General features: G+C 47.5%; 1 protein-coding gene across 1 annotated transcript in view; it reads left to right on the top strand.

Moving 5' to 3' along the window:
* The first annotated feature begins 918 nt into the window (after nucleotides 1-918).
* The window catches only part of JCAD (junctional cadherin 5 associated), a 35,610-nt gene continuing 11,869 nt past the window's right edge, over nucleotides 919-24,659 (top strand). Inside the window, 3 exon segments of the mRNA XM_073885455.1 lie at nucleotides 919-1,050; nucleotides 12,711-12,939; nucleotides 12,941-13,047. Coding sequence (XP_073741556.1) covers nucleotides 12,769-12,939; nucleotides 12,941-13,047 — 278 coding nt within the window. The 5' untranslated portion in view covers nucleotides 919-1,050; nucleotides 12,711-12,768.

Genomic DNA, 24,659 nt, shown 5'->3' with positions numbered 1-24,659 from the left:
AAATATTCATTCTGCAGGGATTCCAGTCTGCTCTGCCATCCACGTTTGGCCTCGTGGACTCAACTTAGCCAACACCCTCTCCCTCTCCCCAACTCGTTGGCAAAATTGAACACTTTATGTCTTTTCTCCACCCTCCAGAGTACAAGGACTTTTGCCCTTGAATGGACCTGGCAGCCGTCTAATCACTGCTGCCAGGGAAACATGCAGTGGGCGAGGAGTAACTGTTCATTCCGGTCTGGACTCTCCCACTGACCTCCTCCTACTCTCGCTTTTAGGCGAATCCCACTCCCAGCCTTAGTTTCCCCATCTATCACAAGAGAGGATAGACTAACTGACCTCTAAAGTCTCCTCGAGCCTATAGCTAAGACTCTTAGAGGTCTTTTTTTAAACAAGGAAATCCCAAGCACTAAGCTCTTGCCACGGGCACTGTTTTCTGCTCTTCACGCCCTCCCTGATTGTGTTTTTGTGAAAGAGTATGTGTGTATGGGTGTTTGTGGGTTTTATGTGAATGTCTTTGTGCATGTGTGTGTATATGTGTGTGAGTTTGTATGTGACTGTATATGAGTGTGTTGGGTGCGTCTGTGTGTGATTATACATGAATGTGTGTGCATCTGTATATGAATACTTTTGTCTTGTGTATGTGTGTGTGTGTGTGTGTGGACATTAGCACAGGGTCAAAGCCGTCCAAACCCAAGTGACAGGAAAAGAGAGAAGGGTGTCCAGCTCACCTGTGCCTTTAGGGCGACCCACCCAGGCAGGGCCCGCGCGAGGCGGGTGAGCTAGGCTCCCCACTCAGGTGCCGCCCCCCGGCGGAGAGAGAGCCCGAGCCTGGAGGCCGCCTAGCGGGAGAGGCGGGGCGGAGGGCGGGGCGAGGCGGGCGGTGGGCGGGGATCCGGGCGGGGCGAGGCCGAGCGGTGGGTGGGTGGGGCGGGCGGCGGCGGCTCCGGGCATGCTCGGCCGTGGCTGCAGCGAGCCGGGCGGGTCGCGCTGGTCCCCGGCCGGCCGGAGCGGCGGCGGCGGCGGCGCGGGGCAGCATGAGGGAGCCACTCGGTAAGTCCCGGCGTCTCTCGCCCCTCCTGACGCCCGCCGTCCGTTTGGCCCGCTTCCACGGCGCTACGCGGGCCTCGCCCCCAGCCTCCCGCGCTCGCCCCCAACTTCTCCATCCCGGACGTAGCTCCGGTGTGAGCCTCCCCCAGCTTTAGGGGATGTCCGCACCCCCGCCCCGGGCGTCCCGCACGGTGCCCAGGCCGGCCGCCGCGGGCCCCACGCCCGCAGCCTCGGGGTGAGGGAGCGCCCGCTTTGCGGGGAGGGGGCGTCGCCGCCCCTCAGGTGCCCAGCCCGGGTGCGGGACTCCAGGGTCCGGCGCCGAGGGCCGCGGCTGGCGTTAGCGCTCTCGTTGGCCCCTTGCGCGGGGAGGGCCAGGGACGGCGGGGGTCGCTGTCTCCCCTCTCGGCGTCCTCCCCGCCAGCCCGGCTCCAGCCAACTCCCTCTTTCGCCTGCGCGCCCGGACTTCGCGGACATCACCCCCAGGAGCTGACAGCCGCTGCTCAGAGTCCCCGAGGTCCCCGGTTCCCACGGTGGCCACCTCCCCGCTTCCTCCCCCTCCCCCGCCCCCGGCAGTCCGGACCAGCCCGCGGCGGGACGTTGAGAGCTCGCCGCCGCGCCCCGCGCTCCCTGCTCGGGTCTCCGCCGGGCCTTGAGCGCCCGGCGCTGCGGAGTCAAGACCGGGGATTAGGGCGCTAGTCGCCGCTGCTTCCCAGCAAGTGCCTGGGGCTGCCCGGTCTCTCCGGCCGCTGGTGGTTAAGCAAAAAAAAAAAAAAAAAAAAAAAAAAAAAAGAGAGAGAGAAAAGGGTGGGAGAAAGGAAAGAGCCCCGCCTGAGAGTGCTGTAAATCTTGTTAATCAGCTCGTTTGTGGGATCTGGAGCCTGCCTGCCTGCCCGCCCGCCTGCCTGTCTAGGTCTCCGCACTCCGATCTCCTGAGCACCCTCGTTCCCCCCACCAACCCCCCCATCGCCATCAGATCACCCTAGAAGGCCAGGGTTTGCGTAGATGCCCTGGCCACAGTGGGGTTCAGCACCTACAGCTGAAAACTCCCTTCTTGCTCCTTGTCATTGAGGTAGCGCCCAGCGCCTCAGATTCTTCTGGGGGTTTGAAAAAGAAGCTGTGATTTCACTACTGGAGAAAAAATTTTAAAAACGTACAACTCTAGGCCAGTGCAACCTGGTCATGCCCTATTCCTTGCCCACCCACACTCTCTAGGAGCAGAGGACTTTGGGGAATTAGCTTAGGCAGATCACCCTCCCGTCCACCCCCACACCCTGCCACCCTCACTCCCTTCCCCTGCATATCCTCCCTCTACCCCCATGCTCACCTGTCCCTCCCTTAATCTAGTTGCCTGGCCTGTCTTGGGGAGAGGGATGAAGTAGTGTGGACCATACAATTTCGAGGTTTTCCCTACATCTTCATGTCTTCCTTCTCTAACTTTTTGTCTTTTTAGGTTTGCAAAGAAATTTGATTTGAGATGAGGGTTGGAAAATGGGGTGTGTGTGGGTGGGCTTGATGGTGAGGAGGGGAGGCAGAGGATTCCTGGGAGAAGAGGGACATAGGATTCAGGCAGCCAGAAATACTTAGACAAAAATGGCAGACTCAGTATTCAAACCTGAGTGGTTGCAGGCTAAACTTCAGGAAAACAGTGCCTGGTGTCCGGCAGTTTTAGAATTTAAGGTGACTGGATTAAGACCATGCAGCAGGGCAAGTGTGTATAGTTGTTTTAGAAATCACATGCAAATTCTATTTCAGGGGACTTGTGATGGTTTGCATGTGAAATTGGGAATTCGGTAAATTCATTTGGTTTCTCACAATGTTGTATGGGTTTGAACTTTTACCTTGATATTAGGTGTCTCAATCTTGGCCACCAGCTGAACAGCGGTCCTGAAGGTCCCTAACTATTACTTTGGGCAGACAGCATGTAGCAAACAGTTTCACTCCCCCAAGAGTGGGTGAGCAAATATTTGTTGAAGGAGGCCTTAATGTGCTGGGCCTTCCTCCTGGCAAACTTCACCCCTGTGCTGCAGAGAATGGAAGGTCAGGCCCTTGGCAGGCCCAAGAGATTTAAGGGAGTTGGGTGGGTGGAGAAAGTCTGTGCCAAAAAGAGAGAGAGAGAGAGAGAATTTTGTCTTTCTACCTCGTTGGAATAAAACTTCAAGTGCCTGGGTGTTCACATGCTCTGGAGTGCTTGACAAGCTTATCAGAGTTATCTAATGACCTATCTGAGTAGTCACAGACTCCAGAGGTATAGGGCTTATCATTCAATGGCTAGAAAATGTAACTAGAGATTGGAGGTACATAAGGAGAATAAATAAGGACCAGTTTTTCGGTTAAAACAAAACAAAACAAATCTGAAAAGATCCTTGGAGTATAATTTTTTTTAAGTGCAGTTTAAAAATAAACGAGAAATGCTATCAGTAAAGAAAGCCCAGAAGTCTGTGGTTCCGCCAAGTTCTCATTGTCCTTGCTAGAGAGTCATCTAGTTTGGGAGGACAGTAAACACCAACCCTGCTGTAGGAGTCCAGAGTTTCTCTTTTAATGAGCTTGGCGGGACTTCACGCTAATTAATCTAGGGAGAGTTTAGAACACAGAGCGTTGGATTTGAAACAATTGTTCTGTTGTGGTTTTTACTTTGATAAGCAAAGACTATCTCTCTGAAATCCTATTTCAGGCCTATTGCTGAACCCATTACTGCAGTTTATTTGTTTTTTTTAACAGATGTTGTTTTTCACCTTTTGGATGGCAAGGGTTATCTCACTCATTAAAACCTTGCTATTGTGCTTTGTTTCAAGAGCCTATTGAGTTAAGGAATGCTGAGGGACACTCACTTGCTGGGGCTAGCAGCCCAGGGGAGGCGAGGTCAGTCTCCAATACTTTGATATAGCCTTTAAATGCTAAAAGTCATTGAAAAGCTATAGGAACAGCTCTGATACTAAAACCTCAATTATCTTGATTTAAATTGATGGTATCTTGTTTAAAATTTGGATTATTACCTTTACTGTCTTTAAGTATATTTTCCAAAAACTTTCTGTAGACAATATAGTTGGGAACAGCCAGGCCGAACTGGTAAAGATTAATTATTAGACCACAAAATATCCTTGTAATTTGCTGCTTTTTGGTGATCCCTTTATAGCTTACCTCTAAGCTTGTTTCTTCTGTATGTAAATGAAATTATTTGTTATAAAGGGACACCAAGATATATTTCAAAGAAGAAAAAAAAAGGGGGAGAGACAGAAAGCAACTGTAGGTGTATACAAAGAATAGTAGGAGAAATGGAAACCAGACTCTTGGTGGTGGTTATCTCTTGGCACAGTGGGGTTACTGGGAACTTTTACTTTTTACTGAAACACTGAATTTTGCAGTGTTTACTGCTAGAATAACTTTACATGACTTTTGCAGTTAGAAAATAATGTACAAGTTATATGAAATAATTTAAATTTTAACATTATTATGAGACCTCGGCTCTTTTATCCTAAAGATATTTTAAAAGAAAACTAGTGTGTTCTAAGTTTAATAGACTACATCAGGAATCTTTACATGTGGAGTTTGATTTACATGATGGTAGTGGGATTACATTCTAATCTGTTGTTAAGTTTTACAGTTATTTTTGCAAATAGCCAAAAATTCCAGAAGATTTAAAAAATCTTATCCAATTTCACTTCTTTTCTTAATGACTGCTAATCTTTCAGAAATGTTAATGAGGTACTTAGGGTCTCATAAAAAGAGGTTGAGGTCGCTAAAGCAATAATTGTGTGGCAGAATTTAGAGGTGAAAGAGGTGACAGGAGTGTGTGTGTGTGTTCACACAAGTCTTGGGGGGAAAAGACAGAAAGTTAGAAGAGATAATATTTATGAAAAAAATAAAGTACGTAACATTTGGTACTCTCCTTCTCTTTCTCTGTTTTGGAATCAGTGCCTTAACACTGACCCAACCCAGCAAGATTAGCATTCCAGGATCCTTTTGATCTCAGACCCAAGTTTTTCACCTCCTTTTTTTTTTTTTTTGGTCACCTTAAAGAAACTTAACTCAGTGATGTTAGCTCTACTAAAATTATTGCTTCACAGCAATAATTTATTTAATTTTAATTAAATATTTATTATTTATTTTATTTACAATTAAATAATTAATTATTTAATTAAATATTAAAATACTTAATTTTAATTAAATATGCTTTTTATGTTTAGGAGAATTTAACAACTTGAGGGCTCTGGCAAGAGCCAGCCATCACACTGTTGTGCAATGTTAACAACAGTGTGTGAGCGCTTACTGTCCCAGAACTTCACCTGGGACTATGGAGGTCTTGATTGAATTCTTAAGACTGAAATGAGAAATGGAATCCTACTGCTCATAATAAAATACATAGTTCTATGATTAAAAAAAAAACCCATAGAAAGCATTAGATGTCCATTTATCAGTTAGCAACATGCCCCATTCTGCTTTGTTTTAGGTCTTAGCTATTTACCTCTTGTTTAAAGAAAGTACTTTGTTATATATTAATCATAACATTAGACTGAAAAGTTGTCAGTTGAAGAAATATTTACAGTGAACTGCCAACAATTTGAGGGACTAATTACATCTTAAGTATGGAATGTCAGTGAATATGAGAAGTTTTAGGTTGTCTAGAAGAGTAACAATGTCTCATCAAGACCTTTAGAATGCTGTTTGTAATCTTGTATTAGATTTTATCAGCAGAACATGTAATTTTTGGCTTACTGGAAACAGGTTATATGACACATGTACCATCTACTAGGCCCTTAGAACCTTTTATTATTCACTGTTCATTTATTCTTTTCTTCAGTGTTTCTTTTATTTTCATTAAGTCTTCCAAATTTTCAAAGATACATTTTCCTAATCCTACTTAAGAAACTGTTCTTAAATTTTTTTCTTTTTTTTAAATATTTATTTTTAAGGTAAACTCAACCCCCAACATGGGGCTCGAACTCACAACCCCGAGATCAAGAGTTGCCTGTTCTACTGACTGAACCAGCCAAGTGCCCCTAAATTTTTTTCTGATGGTGAAATCATATCAAGTTAAAGTACATGAAAGTGCCAGTACTTGGCCATTTTTTTCCTGCAACATGGCAACTTCATAGGGTTCTACCAAATATATTTCATGACAGGACCTCATAAAATACAGTAAAGTATAAATAAGGACGTTAAAAAATAAACGGAATCCAGTATCACCTTTGATATTTTGATATGTTTCCTTTTGGTGTTTTTTCTCCTGGATGTGTGTATGAAATTGCTATTGTACAGAACATAGGGTTTTGTATCCTGTCTTTACTATTTAATGTGGTACCATGAGCATTTCCCTGTGCCACTATATATCTGAAAACATAATTTTATACATGCATATACATATCCTAGTCTACCATGTGGATGCATCAGGATATTTTAAGCCATATCTTAAAAGGACATTTAAAAAATTAGACAAATTTATTTGATCTCAATTTTTATGTATTATAATTAAAATTTGGGTAAGTATCTTTATAGATGACGTTGTGGGTATCTCTGATTATTTCTATAGGATGGATTCCAAGATATAAGATTATTAGCCCACAGGGTTTCAGATTTTTGAAGATTTTATAGTATGTCAATCACTTTTAAGAAAGGAAATACCCATTTACACACAGATGCCCCCCACACAGTCATACACCCACAAATGGGAAAACCCTTCATCATGCCCTCACTTACAACAAATACTGCCTTCTGAAAGCTTCAGTAATTTGATCAGTGAATAATAGCATTTTGGTTTAATTTACATATCTTTGATTACTGGTGAGAGTAAACATCTGTTTTACATTTTTAATTGGGTATTGTCTCTTTCCTTTATTAATTTTCAGTTCATGTTCTAGGCAAATTTTAAAAAGGAAGAAAAGTTCTGGTTGATCTAATGTGCTTTTTAATAGTTTTATTTCACTGTCTTGGGGAGCCTTGTAACTGTAAATATGAGAATAAAAACTATTTTTATTTTTATAAATGCAAAGGGAGGAGGAAATGATACCTGTTACAAAGTAACATTCATTTGCCAATCTCAGCCTCTGGTGATGAGCGTGCCTGTAATGGACATACCACAACCTAGACCATAGCATCTGCAAGGGAGGGTGTTGAAAGGGCTTGTGTCTTTTTGTTCTCCAGCATAGAGCCCCGTGCCTGGCACATTCATTGTGACCCAAGTGTCCTGAGCGATGTAAGTTGGAAGACGTGTTCAATACCTGTGCTCCGGGACTTGTGGATGGAGAGTTACTAGCTGGGGTACTCTGTGGCCTCAGTGCCCAGCCCCGCCGCCTCCTCTTCTCTGTGTGTGGCCATTCAGCTCCACTCTCTTGGTTGGCCTTTCTGGGTGCTAATGGGGCCAAGGTCAGAGGTTCTATCTTCACATGACCTATTTAGCTTTGCTTTGTGTCAGGGCCACAAGCTGTATCCTTTTTACTGTGACCAGCTGACTTAGAAATGCATGCTGTTCATCACAAGGGTGAAACAGGCTCGAGAGAGGGACAGATTTCTAGAGCTAGGAGGACCCCGAAGAACTTCTAGTTCAACTTTATTTTACTTCTTCTGGAGAAGACTGAAGCCCAAGGAGGTTCCCTTCTTTGGTGCCGTGTCTCAGGCCCAATTCAACATAACAGATGCGTACTGAGCAACGTGGAGAAACAGACTCTCATCCCTACAGTGAAGGAGTGGACGACTCTATGCTTAAATACTCATGGCTACTATTTAAAGAACTTAGAAATCCACCACAAAATAAAATTACCTGAAGTGGTCTCATTCAGGTTTTTCGGATGGGACAAATAATCTGATAAAAATCCATTTGGAAGTGATTTGGGGAAAGATAATCTTGTGGGGCTAGGTTGGTTAAATTAAAATCAAAGCACCTGTCATCTTCTTCAACCAACAGTTATTTATGATTTCTGTATTTCTCCTAAATGAAATGACCATTATCTTAGTTGCCCAAGACTAAAATCCATTGCACTTTTCTTGAAAATTACTCTTATTACTCCTTTTTCCCCATCCCCCTCTGTTTACCACCCTTGCATGTTTCAGTAAAAGAGACTCATAACTGCTTGTCCCCACGTCTGTCCTTGTTCTAACCACTTTTCTCCCCCACCTTCCTGCCGGACTGGTTGTCAGACAGTCTTTCCCATTTGCCCAAACACTTCTGTGGTTTCCCAGTGCCTGCTCACACGAAGTCCAAATCCTATCCATGTTGTAGATAAGAGTAACTATTTCTGTATCAATCATTTTTCTTTTAGAACTTAGGTTTTTTTTTCCCTCAAAGTTTCTCGTTCCGTTCCCATTTATCGTGGATGTAGTTTGTCTGCTTCTCAGAGTCACGCAACAGGTTTTATGATAGCTCTGTAGGAGCCCGAAACCAAAAATGATCTGAAGTCCGCTCGAGGTCACGAAGCAATGACGGTCTATTTGTGAATGAATCCTATTACTGAGCACTTAAAATTAATACTAGCCCTGCCATCAAACCATCACAGTCAAGCGAGGCATTAGGCCTTGTGCGTGGGTACACGTATGCATGTACAGGTGGACACGTATGTACATACGCGTGTGCGCATGGCCTGTGTGTGCCCGGTGTGCATAAGGAAAGAATCCTGTAGAAGAGCCATCCTAATCCAAGGGAACAAAGGACATTTTTTTCCTTTTAAATATAGTTTTTCTTTTTAATGCCGCCATGCCTTCCATCTTTTCTTGTTTATCTTTATGCATTATTTGGTAAATTAGGAAACTTCTGTTGTTTAATAGGAAGGAACTTCAGATGGGCAAGCCTAAAATAGTAGCAAGTAGCAAGGGCTTTGAAGCTAAACAGACCTTGGTTTGAACCTCAGATCTTCACTTACAAGCTCAGGCTCTCAGCCTCAGTTTTCTTGTCTGTAAAATGGAGACATTCATGGTTACCTTAGAAGCTTGCTGGGAGCATAAAATGAAATAAAGTGTGTTTTCCCTTTTAACCTGTTTGTTCTTATGTTAAGTGTTTCCTCTGTATGAATGGTATTTAGATATTCATGCAGTGAAAAAGATATTTAAAGTGGCTTCATTTGTCTCTTGTTGTGTTCTGGTCCAGCCCATGCTAGAAGTCAGCCCCGTACCTGAGATTGTATCTAGACACCTGCACTGTTGTGAACACTCTTCCTAGATGTTCCACTATGAGTATTTGATACAAGGAAACAAACAAAAGTAGTGAAGGAAAAAATTTCTTAAATGAACTGTGTGGAAAATCATACTTACAGTGTAGGTCTACCTTGAGGTGGAGGATTTGTTTGGCCTAGAAGCAATCTTCCAGAAGCTTCCTTGACCCCTTGAGATCAGGTTAGGGTCCCTTCCGCCTATTTTCCTGCAGTCTGTACAGCAAGACAGTAAGATTCTCAAGGGCAAAGAATGTGTCTTATTCGTCATTATAGTTTCAGGGCCTGGTGCATTATAGGCCCTCAGGAATTGTGTCTTAATGTTTTGGACTATATAAAATAACACTGTTCTCAGTGACTTGGATGGAGATTGAAATATCCATTCACAAAAAACAAGATATATGGGTGATATAAAGCAGGTATGACCTTGGAAATCAAAAGTACATCCTAAGTGACACAAGAGGAATTGGGAAATGGTCTGAATTTCATAGTGAAAATTAATAACTGATGTGAAGTCTTTCCATTAAGACAAGTAACACTACAGAGACAAACTAGGGCCATTGTAGCATGCTAAATCCACCATCTTGTGTTTACGTGGTGATTTACACTTTTACACATTCTTATTTGGTCCTCAAAACAGTCTGGTAGGATGGGAAGAGAGGAGCATTGCCATTTTGCAGACCAGAAGACTGCAGTTTGGTGCAGTTAGTCACTTAGTCCAGGGGTCACGGCTGGGGCGGGTGTCAGCATCACACTTGATACGGCACTATTTTAACTGTACACATAACTTTCCAAGTTGTTCAATCTAATGTTCTAAAAACTTACATTTATGTCGGATTTCGCTGTTTGTCTTTACAGCAACGCTTTGAGTTGGTGGGTGGGTAATCAAATTAAATACTGTTGATTTGGAATGCTGGTATCTCAGGATCAGAAAGAAGCTTTAAAAGGGACAGCTTTTTGTCCAGCAGTTCGCTGGAGGCCTGTCTCCTCAGCACGTCAGCGTCTTCTGGTGGCCGCTGGGATCGATGTGTCCGTGATGGGGCGCTTGCTACCACTTGAGGCAGCCCCTTAAGTCTTAAATAGCTAAGGATGCTAAAGAAAGTAAGCTGAATCTGAGAGTGATCAGAAAAAACCATGTCGGTTTCAGGGGAGCAGTGATGTTCAGCAGGGCTGTGCAAACGAGGAGAAACCCCGGGTCTGAGTTGGGATGTGAGGGTGCAGAGTGTCAGCCGAAGGGAGAGAAGCCCTCATGGATGGGATGGCGGCTGGGAACACTCGTTTGGGTTGTGGGGCCTGCGGGTCATCCCCTCTCATTTTGGCTCACCTGCACGGCTCCAGGAGTGCTGGAGCTGGTGTGCTTCGTGCTCCTGCTCCCCACGGGAAACTGGCCTCCGTGAGATAGAACAAGTTAGACGTTTCCAGTAATCAGTACACTTTTGACCTCAGACCTGTAAAGTCAAGTTATGGCTCTTAGACTTTGAATCTTTTTTGGAAGATGGCTTGGCCTGGGTTGTCATGCCACTCGAGGGTTTGCGAGATAGAATTACCCTGCCCACATGGCCATGCTAGACCAACTGGACCAACTCCTCCCCCAGGAGGAAAATGCCCCACATGCATGCTTCTCCCACACTGGCAGTGGACTGCAGCCCTGCTGGCTCTGTGGTGGACACGGCCCTCTCCTCTGAGTGCTGCATGGCCACTTGGAGGATAGCACACTCGGCTTTTAAAGAGCCTGACCTAGTACGAGAGAGAAACTGAGTGTAGTAAGACCTAACTTCCAGTGTTAACTGGGGTGCGCGCTGGATGTGGGACATTGAGCCAGTTAGTGTGGGGACCCTCCCTGGTCTAGGCTACCAGGATTTTGTTGCCATGTCATTTCTTTACTTCTGAGATAATTGTACCCCAAATCTATATTCCCTCTCTCATACACACACACATGCATTTGAGCTAGTGAACTCCTAATCATTCTTCCAAACCTAGCTCAGATGTCCCTTTCTTGTATTTGTGCATTCATTCAACAGTTATCTATGAGAGCCTACTATGTGCTAGATGCTGGGGGTGAGGGTAACACTGAACAAAACGAGCACCCTGGCCTGGTGGCCGGGCCTCTTTGTTCCCATAGTCATGTGCTTGTAGTAGGATCACTTTCCCCTGCAGACTCTAGTCCAGTGACTTGCTCTGTTGAATCAAAGAACAAATTCTCACGGCTCTGGTCCTTCCATCTCTACGTGAACCACCCAAGTGGTAGAACCCCCCGTAAGACCCATAGCAGGGGCGTCAGGAGGGGCAGAATTGCTCTGGAGACTTTTCCACCAGTACAGTAACTGTCAGAGCTCATCAGCCTTCCATGAAATGTAGGGACCTAATGGGAAATTACTACTTCCAAAGTCTGATGCTCTCTCTGTGCTGATGGCCGGGACTTTGGGGGGCCCCCCTCCCCCGTCATCTAGCACGTGATGAAGAGCAGGGTCGCGCCCAGTCAGCAGAATGGCGCGGCGGGCCCCAGTCGGGATTGGCACGGGCAGGAAGCACATGTGTCTCCCTTTCACCTGCACGTGGCCCACAGGCATTTCCCGGCCATTGTTCGTGGGGGCTGCCAGCGCGCTTTCCGTCCCCCGGCCAAGCGGGGCTGCTGCTGGCCTCCTCCTGCAGCTCTTCCAGGCGCGGCCCGTCCCAGAACCACCGGAAGACACAGGAAAGAAGATTCCCTTGTGTAAAAATAAACATGGCAGCCCCACCTGTTTTTACACATGGGCTCTCAAGTCCCTTCCTTTTGTTCTCGGCAGGTGCTGGGGCCTTAGGATGGCGGCCCCCAGGGAAGGAGGCGCTGTTGAAGTCGTATACCCTGCTGGGGTCTGGGATGTGGCCACCCCAGGCTCAGAGAGGGAAAAGCTGCCCCAAGATTTCTTGGGGGAGAAATCTGATTCTTGCAGATTTCCCGGGGGAGGGGAGAAGTGTGGGGTCCCCGCTGTGGTGCCGCCGTCCAGAGGCTTCCCCCGCGGCCCCTCCTGGGTCAGGGCTCCGGCTGCTGACAGGGCCCGCTCGGCCCTCGGAGAGCCAAAGGTAGGGTTACAGGATGGAAGCGCAAAGGGTAATAAGGTAAAGCCGGGCGCTGGTCGTTGCTCTTTTTAGAGACTCCCAGGCGTAATTGTGGCTTCCGAATCTGTGTTTATTTTGTCCTCGCTGCTTCGCCCCTTGTTTTCAGAGGACGGGGGCGAGGGAACGGTGGACACTGTTAATCATCTCGTTGCCTAAACACGGTTCCAGACTCTGCTACAGAGGCCACTGGCAGAGGGTGGGGCCCCCGGGTTTCCCGCCACGTCCCTCGGGGTCCGTGCCGCATCCACGGCCACCCTCTCGGGTTGAATGTAATGGAGAATAACTTCAGGCGGAGTGATCCTCGCTTCTTCCCGGCCGATGCGGGCACCGCGCCCTGGGTTTGGTCGGAGTAAAGGCAGCGGGAGGTGTCGGGCGCGGGTCGGGAGCATCCGTGACTCCTCACAAACCCGCTCTCTGTTGTCCCTTCAGTGTGGGTCCTGCCAGCGCCACAGTCCCAGGGGCTGAGCTTTGATGAAGCCGGGGCATTATGTACAGCGTAGAAGACCTTCTGATTTCTCATGGATACAAGGTGTCGCGAAGTATCCCAGCGCCCGGCGAGGATGAGCGCGAGGGCCACCGGCAAGCGAGGAGCCGCGCCAGAGCTGGCCAGGGCCTGCTGAATGGGTGTGACCATGGCCCGGCAGCCCTCCCCCCCCAGCAAGCCGTCCCACGGGAAGGGACACGCGAGCACCTCCGAGAACAGCCACCGCGCTCCCAGAGCCCATGGAGAGCCCCAGGGCGCTTCTCCTCGAGCTTCTGACCTGGGGTAAGCGTCCGCGTGAACCCACCATTGTCTTTTGTCTTGGGGATTTGGAAGTGGGTACGGAAGTCAGATCTCTCAGTGCCTGTGTTTGGCTGGAGCCGGGGAGGGAGAGGGTGAGAGACAAGGACACTTCTTTCCACTGGGGTATCTGGGATGTTCAGGCAGCACGCAGCCCGGGGCCTGGCCATAGGAGGCCTTCAGTAAATAGTGGTGAGTAAATGAATCCTATCACGTGAAACACACGGCATTCTAATACCCGCCCTCTCTTTTCCCTTATAAGCTGCTCATATTGCCTCAGCTAGGAATCATTTCAAAACTCTGTAAAAGCTAGTTTCTGTCAGGCACACATTCCTAGTCCATTAGGCTTTCTTATTAATAGGTTTCAATCTTGTGTACATTACAGAGTTGAAAGAGTTATATATCGCCCTCCGTGTGTGACAAGGAAAACCTTTCTTCTTGTATATTCGTATAATTCCACTGGCTCCTGACCCATCTTTCCCTTGCACACACTGGCCCCCGTGCGGGTGTCCCGTCTGAATACAGCTGTATCTGTGGGTGTTTTCTTACAACCAACAAGAGGGCGGGTTGGCTGGGGGAGGGAGGGCTAAAAGAGAGGAAATTTCGGGCAGCTTGCCACAGAGCCAGCATGGGAGAGGAGCCCTGCGACCCCCATGCACACAGTTTGAGGCGAGAGGAAACCCGTGTCATCACTTCATAAAAGTGTGTTTGTCTTCAGCACTGCGTTGGGACCAGGCTCAGCCTGGGGGAGGAGGGCTCTGCCGGTGGAGAGCGTGTTATGTAATTGTGCGTAACCGACAAGAAATGGACCCACACAAATGGAAGCAGAAGCCTGTCTTCAAGGCAAACAAACAGAAAACCAAGCAAACAAAAAGAGTGAATTCAGTCTCAGGGGAATGAACCCGCCTCCCATGGTTCAAAGTCACCTTTTCACGGAGAGGATCTTCCTTGTTGCTTGGCAGCTTTCAGGTGAAAACGGGAGGGATTTTATTCTTAAAATGTACAGCATTCAGCACCTTGGTTATCGAGTGAAAGCGAAGGCAATCGATTGCCCTTCTGGTGCCCGAGGTGGTACGAGCCAGCTGATGCTGCCCCGGGAGCTCCATTTCTCTGACCACGGATGTGGCAGGGTCAGGAGGGAACCCGGAATGGAAAGAGACTTAAAGCTGCTTTTTAAACCTTGCCCTTCAGACTCACACTTGTGTCCACTACTTTCTTGGGCGTCAGTCTCTTTTCAGCCATGTGCCCTGAAATACCTGGCCACCCTGGATTTTAGGAGAGGCCTCTTACGCATGAGTCGGCGGAGTTAGGGCAGCCCTAATCACACTATGAAAACTTGTGCTCGATTCTGTCCTGCCTTCTGTTGCTTCTAGCTTTTGTGGTAAGTGTCTGTACCTTCGGTCTCGGATTTTAGGGCACTGAGGCTCTCCACCTTGTCTGTTCCCTCCTGTGTATTTGCTTGTTACAGTGTTGGATACATAGTGTGTTTAACCTGTGCTCATGGATTCAGTTCTTTCTTCCACCCTTGTAACAACTGTTGAGGAGCAGGAGACTCAATTTGTGGCATGGAATCCCTGCAGATGGGCCTTGTAGGCTGCGTGGGGTCTCCCTCAGTCTCACAGATCTGAGTAGGGGGCAGTAAAATCCCCTCTAGAATTCTGGGTGGGCCGCGTGGCTCCCAGCCTCATCTACAACCTGCTCAGAATGTTCTAGTCCCTTAGTGCTAACAGGTTGTTGAGGACAACAAGCACTCACAGCCCAGCCTCTTAGTAGGTAGGCATAATCGGATCTGTAGGCAGTCTTTCTTTCTGTCATGAGTAAAGTGCTCAGGTAAGTAGCTTTGGGTAGCACTGGGATGTCTTCCATACAGATGACAGAGTTCTCGACAGATCTAGCCATTCCCCCCACCCCCACCCCATTTCTGAGGTTGGCTGATTAACTTATGAGATGTAGGGTAGCTTCTGGATGGAAGGTTGCCTTCGGGAGTAAAAAGAATATGCATACATGTTTGCAAAACTCCATGCCAGTGCCCAGAGCCTCAGAGACCAACTGCAAGCCTTCCTGGGTTGAATTGAAAAGATGTTTTCTTTCTTTAGTAGCTTATAGAGAACTGGAAACAGGAGGCAAACAGAAAAGTGAACAAAAAGGTAGGGAGGAGAATTTCTTTTCAGGAAAAAAAAAGCGTTTCGAGAGGAAATAAATAGGTGCTAGGAGTTAAAGCCTGGAAATTGAAGAAAAAGAAAACCCAACAGTACTTTGGCTTACGTGAATTCTGAATCGGGATGAATCAGTGGTTCTCTGCCAAGTCCCAGCCTTCGGTCTGCTAGGTCTTGCTTCCTGCCTCTCCTACACAGTAACACCTCGGGGCTGGTCTCTGGGTCTGGAGGGGCAGGTGGGGCCCCCAACTCCAAGCCAGCAGACCAGGCAGGCTCAGGAGGGCCTCCTCTTCTGGCAGTGTCTTGGGTGGGGTGAGGTTTGCCCTAGAGTGTGTCCCCACACCGCAGGCCCGTCCTCAGTGCCCATGGCCTCCCCAGAGAAGATGGTGGTCAGAGTGGTTGGGAAGGCCACAAGGGCCCAAAGAAGGCGGGTTTGTCTTATTCTGATAGGATGGCAGGTTAGCGGTGTCCTTATAGCCAAAGGACATGAAGCCCAGAGCATGTCGTAAGGGCCACTCACTCGGGGCCACAGTGGAGGGATGCCTGGCTCGGGCCTCAGGCTGGGGCTGCCAGGCAGGCTGGTGGCCGGCTGTCCCCACGTGAGTCCTATCCCCGTTTGAAAGGGGCGTGGGATTCTCTGCTGCCGTGTGGGGGACTGTCGTCTCTCACTTCCTTGTCCTCTGCCCTCCTCCTGGCATGCGCGGATGTGCAGTGGCTCTCAGAGCACAGCTGCGTCCCTTTCCTGTCTGGGGCGCTGCATGAGGAATGCATCCTGCCGTACCTAGATGAGACGCGCGTGCGCAATGCTGCCGCTCCGTGTGTGTTGTAAGGGCCGTATCGTCCCACGCTGGGGGCATGCCCTGAACGTCAAGGTAGTCTGGTGAGAATGATGCACTTCGGTCTTTCCTTCAAGAATTAACCTCGGCTTCTGACAGCGTTTCTTATGTAAGGGCTGGTTAGATCCAGTTAAATTAAGAAAGAAAACAACCCTCAAATATGGAGCCTTGACTCGACTTTGCCTGCGATGTCAACCCCCAGCTCGGGATGGGCCCCACAGGCCTCTGCCTCCAAGCCCGAGTCCTGTGCCGTCTCCTGGGCACACTGCTATGTGCTCTCTGTGCACCAAGCCCTGCCTGGGACCACCCAGAGCCCTCCTCCCTAGCCCCTCCTCCCTAGCTCCCACCAGCAGCCCCTCCTATTAGTCTGTCTTCTGGGGGAATGATTCGCTCCCGGGTGTTCTACCAGCACTGTCTCCTGGTCCCCAGGATTGTCCGCTTCCTGAAAGCTGATACCATTCGAATTTATCCCTGGTTTTGCTAACTCCTATTAAGGAATTTTGCATTTATTAAACACTCAACACATTTTTTTTTAAATAAATTGGATGAAACCTAGTACTTCTATGCCAAGGCAGTTGTGGAAATGCTGAGTATTTCAGAACACTGGGAGAAGACGGGAATGGGAAGTAGAGAAGGTTTTTCCAGCGAGAGGACCTGGGCGAGGCTGGTTTGGGAAGGTTCTATTGTGGAAAAGAGGGGCACCAACTTCTCAGGCTGGGCAGCCGAAGAGGCTGTTTCGGTGGCTTCGTCCCCACCACTACCTCCTGGGGGACGAACAGGGTGGAAGGGAAAGGAAGGAACAGACGCAGGACTCAGCAAAAGTCTCAGGAGGCCGAATAGCCTCGGCAGGGAAAGTGTCCCTCCTTTGTAGATTCTGTGGGTGCAAGACTCCAAGCCACTCGAATGACAAGGGGCTAGTTGTCGTGAGGCTGTAATGGGGAGTCTCGCGGAGCACCCACAGGTAGGAAATGAAGACGAGCGGGGCCTCATTGATGTGGGGATGAGAAAGCTGGGACCCAAGGTCGGTAGTCAGTCACCCTCTCTCGGGGTCGTGAGTGGTTCCCCTGGGGTCCTCTCTGCTCTCTGTCCCCCCATTGTCGCCTGGCTCTGCATCTCCTGGTGCTTCTGCTCCCTCCTTTGCAGACCAGCCTCTTCCCTTCACTGACAGCCCCTACGGGCCAGTAACTTTGGCTCAGAGTGACTTTTGTTCTGCTCTTGCTTCTACGTGATGGTTTAGCTCAGGAAGCCCCTGATGACCACCACCCATGCCTCTTAAATTTTTGAGAGAAGGACTCAGTAGTTGGGCCCATCAGTGGGGACAGGGAGCAGGGGCTGGATAGGGGAAGAGAGGGTGGATGGGATGACCAGATGTGGATGTCTGATCTTCACCTGCGCTTGATAAAGGGGCTGCGGGTGAGGGAGGCGAGTGCTGACCATGCACCCCCAGACATGTGCTCTTTTCACAGGCCATTCATTTAGTAACTCCAGAGACTTGGCATTTCCCCCTTCAGTCAGTTACTCCGGAGAGCTTATCTCCAGGCTAAACCACTCCTAAATGGTCTCAGTTAGTCTCCGTTAGCAGATTGCGCTGCTGGAGCTGGCTGCAGGCTTTGCATGAAAAGTCACTCACATGGTACAGGAAAAACCTCACGGGCCACATCAGACGTCACTACAGGATCGACAGGTTCATAGCTGGAAAACCATGGGTGTCCTAAAACTGCAGACAGCATTCTATATATCAAATGATTTGGTGCTAGATTTTTAGTGTGTCCTCATTTTTGTCGTATAACCAACAACAGATACTTCTGGAGTGCATCGTCCATAACATCTGTGTCCTCCCTCTGGCAATATGGAAAGGATGGTTCTGAAAGCTTACATTTACATCTGTGTTCAAAGATTATAATGAGAGGTATTCTTTAGTTCATCAGTTTGCATGAAGTTGAGCCATCGATGCACATACTGTGTTGTTCCAAGGCTGGGTTGTCCACACATGCGCGTGCGCGCGCACGCACCAAGATTAAGGAGAGAACAGAGGAAGTGGGCATAGGGGAAGAGCGAGCTGTTATCTATACGTGGAGGAAACGGCGTGCTTAAGATGTAAGTAGCCATTACTAATACTTCGCTACCTTTAAAATATGTAGAAGGCCGTTATCAGGCATTCACGGTTTCCTTACTGTGTTTCCGCTGAAAGACTATAATCAGAGGAAGCTGTAAAATAACTTAACATAGCAGGAGTTTGGATCTGAAAGTCATACCATAATAGGTTCTTCTCTGCTTGGCCCCAGGAATTCTGGTAAAGCTGTTTGTTAGTTAACCATGAGAATAACTTGCAATTACGTCTTGTCATCAGCGGCAGGCGTCACTAAGGAGAGACGTAGCAACCTAGATGAGTCTCTGATGTGATCGGGGCCTCATCTTGGGAGGTTTCTATTTGATCAGCAGACGTCCGCTCTCAATGGTGCTACTGGATATGGGAAACAGTCACTTCTCAGAGGCTTTTTAAGCTTCTCTCAAGTCATAGCCTGCTTATAATGGTTTTCCAAAAAGGAAGCCTTCAAGTATAACATCTGTTTCCATGTATCTCTTTTTCTTTACAAAATTATATTTCCACAAACATTATTTGTCTTTTAGCTGCTTGCTTCATATCCTAATTATTAGGTGGTATTATTCTGACCTCTTCACAGAGGAAAGTCCAAATTGTTTGAGCTGGTGAGCTCATGAACACACATGGAAGATTCCGCCCCCCTGTTTCCCATTGTCTTTTTGGTAAACCCTTCTTGTGAGGTGCCTTGTTCTGGTTGTAAGTGCTGCCACCATCCAGACGTGCCTGGAGCCGGTCCCCCCTCTGGCATACACTCTCAACATAGCTTTCCTGTTGCCAGTGCTTCCAGACAAGAAGCGGGTTAGACCCTCCGAACGTGAGACTTCTGGAAGAACAGCGATGATGATGAGGAGGTGCCTCTAGAATTAATGGGGAGACTCCAGCAGCACAGCCTAGAGCTTCATTGGTCTGGGTAGGTGGGCCCTTGTCAAGAGGAGAATTGTGAGTTGAGTGCCTTTTTTGGTCAGAGAACTGGGTCCATTAAGGAAGCCAGGAGAGACCCAAGCGAGAGGCGCACTGGGTGATAAGGAGATGGAACAGGGTCCAAAAAGAGCCCTGAGTGCATCTTTAGTTCCAGTTTACTTTGTTTCAGAGATGATGATACCTCTGAGTTCTTGACAAGGTTCAAAGAGCCTGAGACCAGAGTCGAGCTGATGCACTATGTGTACTTGCTGTACCTGACGGTGGGCACAGTGTCCTTGTCTGTCTACACAGAGAGCAGGCTCGTCCCTTCTAGTCCCTTCTGGCTCTGGTTGACCTTCCTTGGCGGCTGCCTCCCCCACCCTTCACTGCTCGGAGCTTAGCCTGTGAGGCACAGAGAGGGCTTGCTTCATGTCCACGTGAGCACGGGGTGGGTGCTGATAGGATCATGAAAGAGAAGCGAGAAATTAGGGGTGGCTTTTCTTCACTGTTGATGACAACATATATATAGACTGCACTGGCGAAGACATTTTCACGGTAGAACTATGTCCTTATTAAAGAAAAAAGGGGAAATTCAGTATTTGCTTCACCTATTGGGAGTTATGTGCAAAAAAATGGGTCAGAGCTTGCTTTTCCTGCTTTGTTTTAATAAACTAAATATTGCTCTGTTCTCCATCATCACTGTGGAAGCGGGTGTAGCTTCTTCCTTAGAGACCAGCCATCACCGGAGGGGCGGAGTCTTGTTATGACAGTCAGCTATATCATTATTTCCTGTTATTGTGAAGGCCCATTGATTACGACTTCGAAAAGACAATACGGATCTAAAATAATCATCACATAAGACAAACACTCAGTTCTTCTCTCTTTCCTTTGTGCCCCTCACCTCCTTCCTCGGACGTCGTGAGGAAAAGAATCTCAAAATGATCGATGCTGCTGAGAATTTAATTGGGTTAATAATAGTAATACTTGTTAAAAAAAAAAAACCAAACAGACCAAGGGCTTATTGTATGTTAGACACTTCGCTAAACAGGTTAAATGTATCTTCTCATTAAGCCCTCGCAACAAACTTAGAAAGGAAGGAAGTATTCCCATCGCTGGAGTGTAAGTGAAGAACCGGAGACAAAGTGAAGGGAAGCGATGTTGCGCAAGGCACAGTCTGGGAAGCCGGTGTGTGGGCCGGGTGCTCAGGCTCCACTCGGGGCATTGCCGTACCACCCCTCGGTTGGTGCACCGAGAAGCCCAAAGCCACCGATGCTCCCTGTAGCCCGGGGCAGGACCACAGCCCTGACCCTCCCGTAGACCGGAAGCAACCCTCCCTGGGGGTGGACACGGGTTCATTGGGCTCCTTCTGGCTTGACGGCAGGTATCAGCATCTCTTTCCCCTCTGCTCTGTCATCTTCCTGCCACTAAGAAATTTATCAGATGGTGACTAGTAACTGGTAGTAAATACAGCTAACAATTCTAGTTCAGATTGAATTGTTACTCAACAGCGATACCGATCCATGTTTCCAAAGGAGCCTTATCTTCTCTGACTGATCTTTATGCTACCCTCCATATGTGAGGCTTACTCTTCTTTTGACCTCATAGTTCCCCTTTCCAAAATTACCTTTTTATTATCCTGGGTCAGTGGGTTATTTACACAGTATAGCGTATTGAACATACTAAGGCACACTGAAAAATAAAATTGCAGGCTTCTGGGCCCGGGGAGCATTAAGAGCAAATTCCATAGCAGTAGATGGCTGACCCCATCACAGAAACATGTCAGACATCTCACACGGAGACTGGTGAATATGAGTCACTCTAAAGAGATGGCCCAACGCCTCTGCCAATCTAGAAGAAGAGACCATCTCCTTCGAGGAGTGGGAGGCTCTTTAAGTGACTGTGCATCTGGATAAGATGGGCCCATCTGGAGTAGGGAGGTGACTGGCAGCACCAGCATCTGCTAGGCTGGCAGGCTTGCCAACCGGAAGAAATCACAGGACCTGGAGTCCACTTTAGTGGAACCTCCCACCCTCCACCCAGACCTCCACTGGGAAGCACTGCTGGCTAGACTTTGGGGGCTGTCCCTGGAGAACCAGGTTCAGGATTTTGTTCATGGAGGATGGAGGGCATCTCTCCCATGCCCACCAGTATCGATGCAGAGCTAGGCTATTGTGTGCCTGGATGAGAAGTTGGTACAGCTCCTGAGGACCTGGAGTCTACTGAGAAGGTGATCCCGGAGCGTGTGAAACCGTGTTTACAAGTCATGTCAAATGTTGCCATTCTAAGTAGGCTTTTAGTTTTTTTTTTTTAAAAAAAAGAAAGTATTTTTTGTTGTGGTTGAAAATGAGTCATGAGTGTACTCAGAGAAATGTCTCCTATTTTTTTTCACCATCAACTTTTATATATTCAGCGAATGGGCTTGCCTCTTTTCCTCTGGACATGCTGTTTTTCACGTGTTCACCTTTCAGATACTTTCCAAACAGTTTTTATCAGTTGTTTCTTCTCTGTGATAAGGCGTGGGGCTGTCAGCAAGGGGTAATGTCTGCCTCACCTCCGTCCTGCTTTCCCAGGCACTCCGTAGAAAGACCCCACTTGTCTCTTTGAACTTGTCCACACAATTTATTTGAGTTCTCACATTCCACTTTGTTTTTCTTATCTTTTTCCCACCCTGTATTAATGTGTTCAGCTTGTTTTTGTAAAACATCCCATTGTTAACTTGTTTAAGATGTAAATTATTAGCTCTCATTTTTTTAAAAAGAAAAATTTGATCTCATCTCATTTCCTCAAAGGTATGAGAAAATGTTCTTGGCCTTGAAGCCATGTGAGGGAACACACAATTTAGTGGAGAATGGACATCACATATTGAAGCCAGTAGATATCCATGCTTGATAACTTGTCTGAGGGAGAAGTTGACCAGAACTATCACCAGGTGGAGTCCACTTGAACCTGTCTGAGTCAGGCCCATCTTGGGTACAGGACAGATGTTTGTTAAATAGGTTCTTTAGCATTTTCTATTATATAGATTATTTATTATTTCCCAGATGACCTTGTCTTGTACAAATAGAAAAAAGTTGCATCTAGAATGCTTAGCCATTTTGGTTAGTTAGATAGGGCAGTTTTGACAAAGTTAAGGTGATACAATGTAACCTTTTTAGGTGGGGAAGAAAACTGACTACATTACTAGTGTAGGTAGTTATAGTCTGACTCTTCTTGCCCTATTTGTGTCATCCTTTATTTGTCTTCTGATCATGTTCACGGCACGTCCATAGACAAATAGCACCTTGGGATCCTGGCCACCTCTTGGCACTTAAGCACACCACACATTTACTGAGAAACCAGAATATCCATTGAGAAAATGAGCAAAAGCCACACAATGTGGTTTTTCTCATAAAGTCGGGTGCCCCAGGAGAATGTTTACAGGACTATAAGGAGTAAGAAAGATGCTTATTAAAGCTGTGTGGTATATAAAGCCCACTTACTATCTGCTGAAGAACAGAGGCAAGAAAGGAGATTCTTGACTCTCTCTTAATTGGGTCCATGACAACTATCACTTCTTACTAAGTTGCAGTGGTTCAAGTCTTGCCCTTGGACTGTGTGTAGAGTCTAAGACCCTGCAGTCTGTTCATCTTCTGCTGTTTCTCGGGGTATCTGTGATGGACGGGCAGTCAGAGAGGACTTCCTCAGGGAAGGACCTGTGGCCTCTGGAGCGCATGGTGGCAACTTGCTGGGCCACTCAGGTGGGGGCAGGGCTGTGCAAGGAGGGTGCAGGTGAGGGCTTCCACCCTGCCCAGTCCCTATGGAACCTGCCCCAAGAAGGGTTCTGCTAAGCATTCAAATCCTAAATGCTCAGAACAAAGTTTCAGCAACAGCAAGAGCAAACAAAGAAGCTGACCTTCAGCCGTGCCCCATGTTAAGACTGCTGCCACTCTGTGTAAGTGGTAAATGCAGAAGCATTTAGATTGCTCAGTGGCAAATGCTTTACCTCAAACTGATTTTAAGTATTTTCTGCTTTGTCAACCAGTAACTCAGTTTTGCTTTAAGTGGCTGCTTAAAAAGTTATCTGGAGCGGGGGTGGGAGCAGGACTTGAGGCAAAGAAGTAGTTCCAAAATACCACGACTACTGCACTGATGATGGCATGCCTCAGGGAGAGTGCAGGTCCGGTTATGAATTTTGTGGTTTCCCAGTACATATTAAACTTAGGTGCACACCACGCCATAGTCTTTTAAGTGCGCAATAGTGTTATGTCTAAATAAGCAGAGTACGTACCTTAATTTAAAATATTGCTAGGGGCACCTGGGTGGCTCATTCATTGAGCATCTGCCTTCGGCTCAGGTTGGGATCCCAGGGTCCTGGGATCGAGCCCCGCATCGGGCTCCCTGCTCCGCGGGAAACCTCCTTCTCCCTCTCCCACTCCCCCTGCTTGTGTTCCCTCTCTCGCTGTCTCTTTCTCTCTGTCAAACAAATGAATAAAATCTTAATAAAAAAATATTGCTAAATGGGGGCACCTGGCTGGCTCCGCTGGTAGAGCATGCGGCTTTTGATCTCAGGGTCATGAGTTTGAGCCCCACATGGGGCATAGAGATTACTTAAAAAATAAAAAATTAAAAAATTAAAATATTGCTAAAAATGCTAACCACCATCTGAGCTTTCAGCGAATCCTCCTTTTGCTGGAGGAGGATCTTGCTTCGAGGTTGGTGGCTGCTGAAGGTGGGGGTGGCTGTGGCAATTTCTTAAAATGAGACAACAAGTGAAGTTTGCCACATTGGTCGACTCTCCCTCCCATGAACAATTTCTCTGTGAGATGCGATGCTCTTTGATAGCGTGTGACCCACAGTAGAACTTCTTTCACTGTTGGACCAAATCCTCTCAAACCCTGCTGCTGCTTTATCAGTTCAGTATGTGGAATATTCTAAATCCTTTGTTGTCCTTTCAACAATCTTCACGGCATCTTCACCAGGAGTAGTTTCCATCTCAAGAAACCACTTTTTTTGCTTGTCCATAAAAAGCAACTCCTCATCCGTTCAGGTGTTCTCACGGGACGGCAGCAGTTCAGTCCCATCTTCAGGCTCCACTTCTAATTCTGGTTCTCTTGCTGTTTCCGCCCCATCTGCAGGGACTTCTTCCACAGAAGTCCTGAACGTTCCGTTTGTAAAAACGGTCGGATCTGAGAAGCGCAGTAAAGCGAGGTATGCCTGTAATGAGGATGATGATGATGATCATGGATGTTTACTGTTTACTGACCATCCGGCCTCGCGGCATAGCAGCCTCCCCCGGGCGCTGGGAATGGTCCCCCTTCAGCCAGTTCCTGGCGGCTCTTCACCCCGCCGCCCCCGCCCCTAGGCCTTCACCTGCTGTTGCCCAGAACCAGCGTCTCCACAGGCCCCGTTCCCACCATCCTCACTCCACTGCCTGTCAGCTGAAAAGTGGGCTGTGCTGTGGAAATCCCTTGAAACCACAAAGGACACCTGAGCACATGGAAAAAACAAAAAAAAAGCTACCCTCACTAGTAATCATTGAAATGCAAATTGAAACCAATCAGGAGTTATTTCCACTTATCTAATAAGGAAACAATTTAATTATAACAACCAGAGATGGGAAAG

This window comes from Callorhinus ursinus, unplaced genomic scaffold, assembly GCF_003265705.2.
Source record: "Callorhinus ursinus isolate GAN/ISIS: 27379988/994484 unplaced genomic scaffold, GSC_fseal_2.0 scaffold62, whole genome shotgun sequence".
In the NCBI taxonomy this organism is placed as follows: domain Eukaryota; kingdom Metazoa; phylum Chordata; class Mammalia; order Carnivora; family Otariidae; genus Callorhinus; species Callorhinus ursinus.
This window is presented reverse-complemented; position numbering and strand designations above follow the sequence as displayed.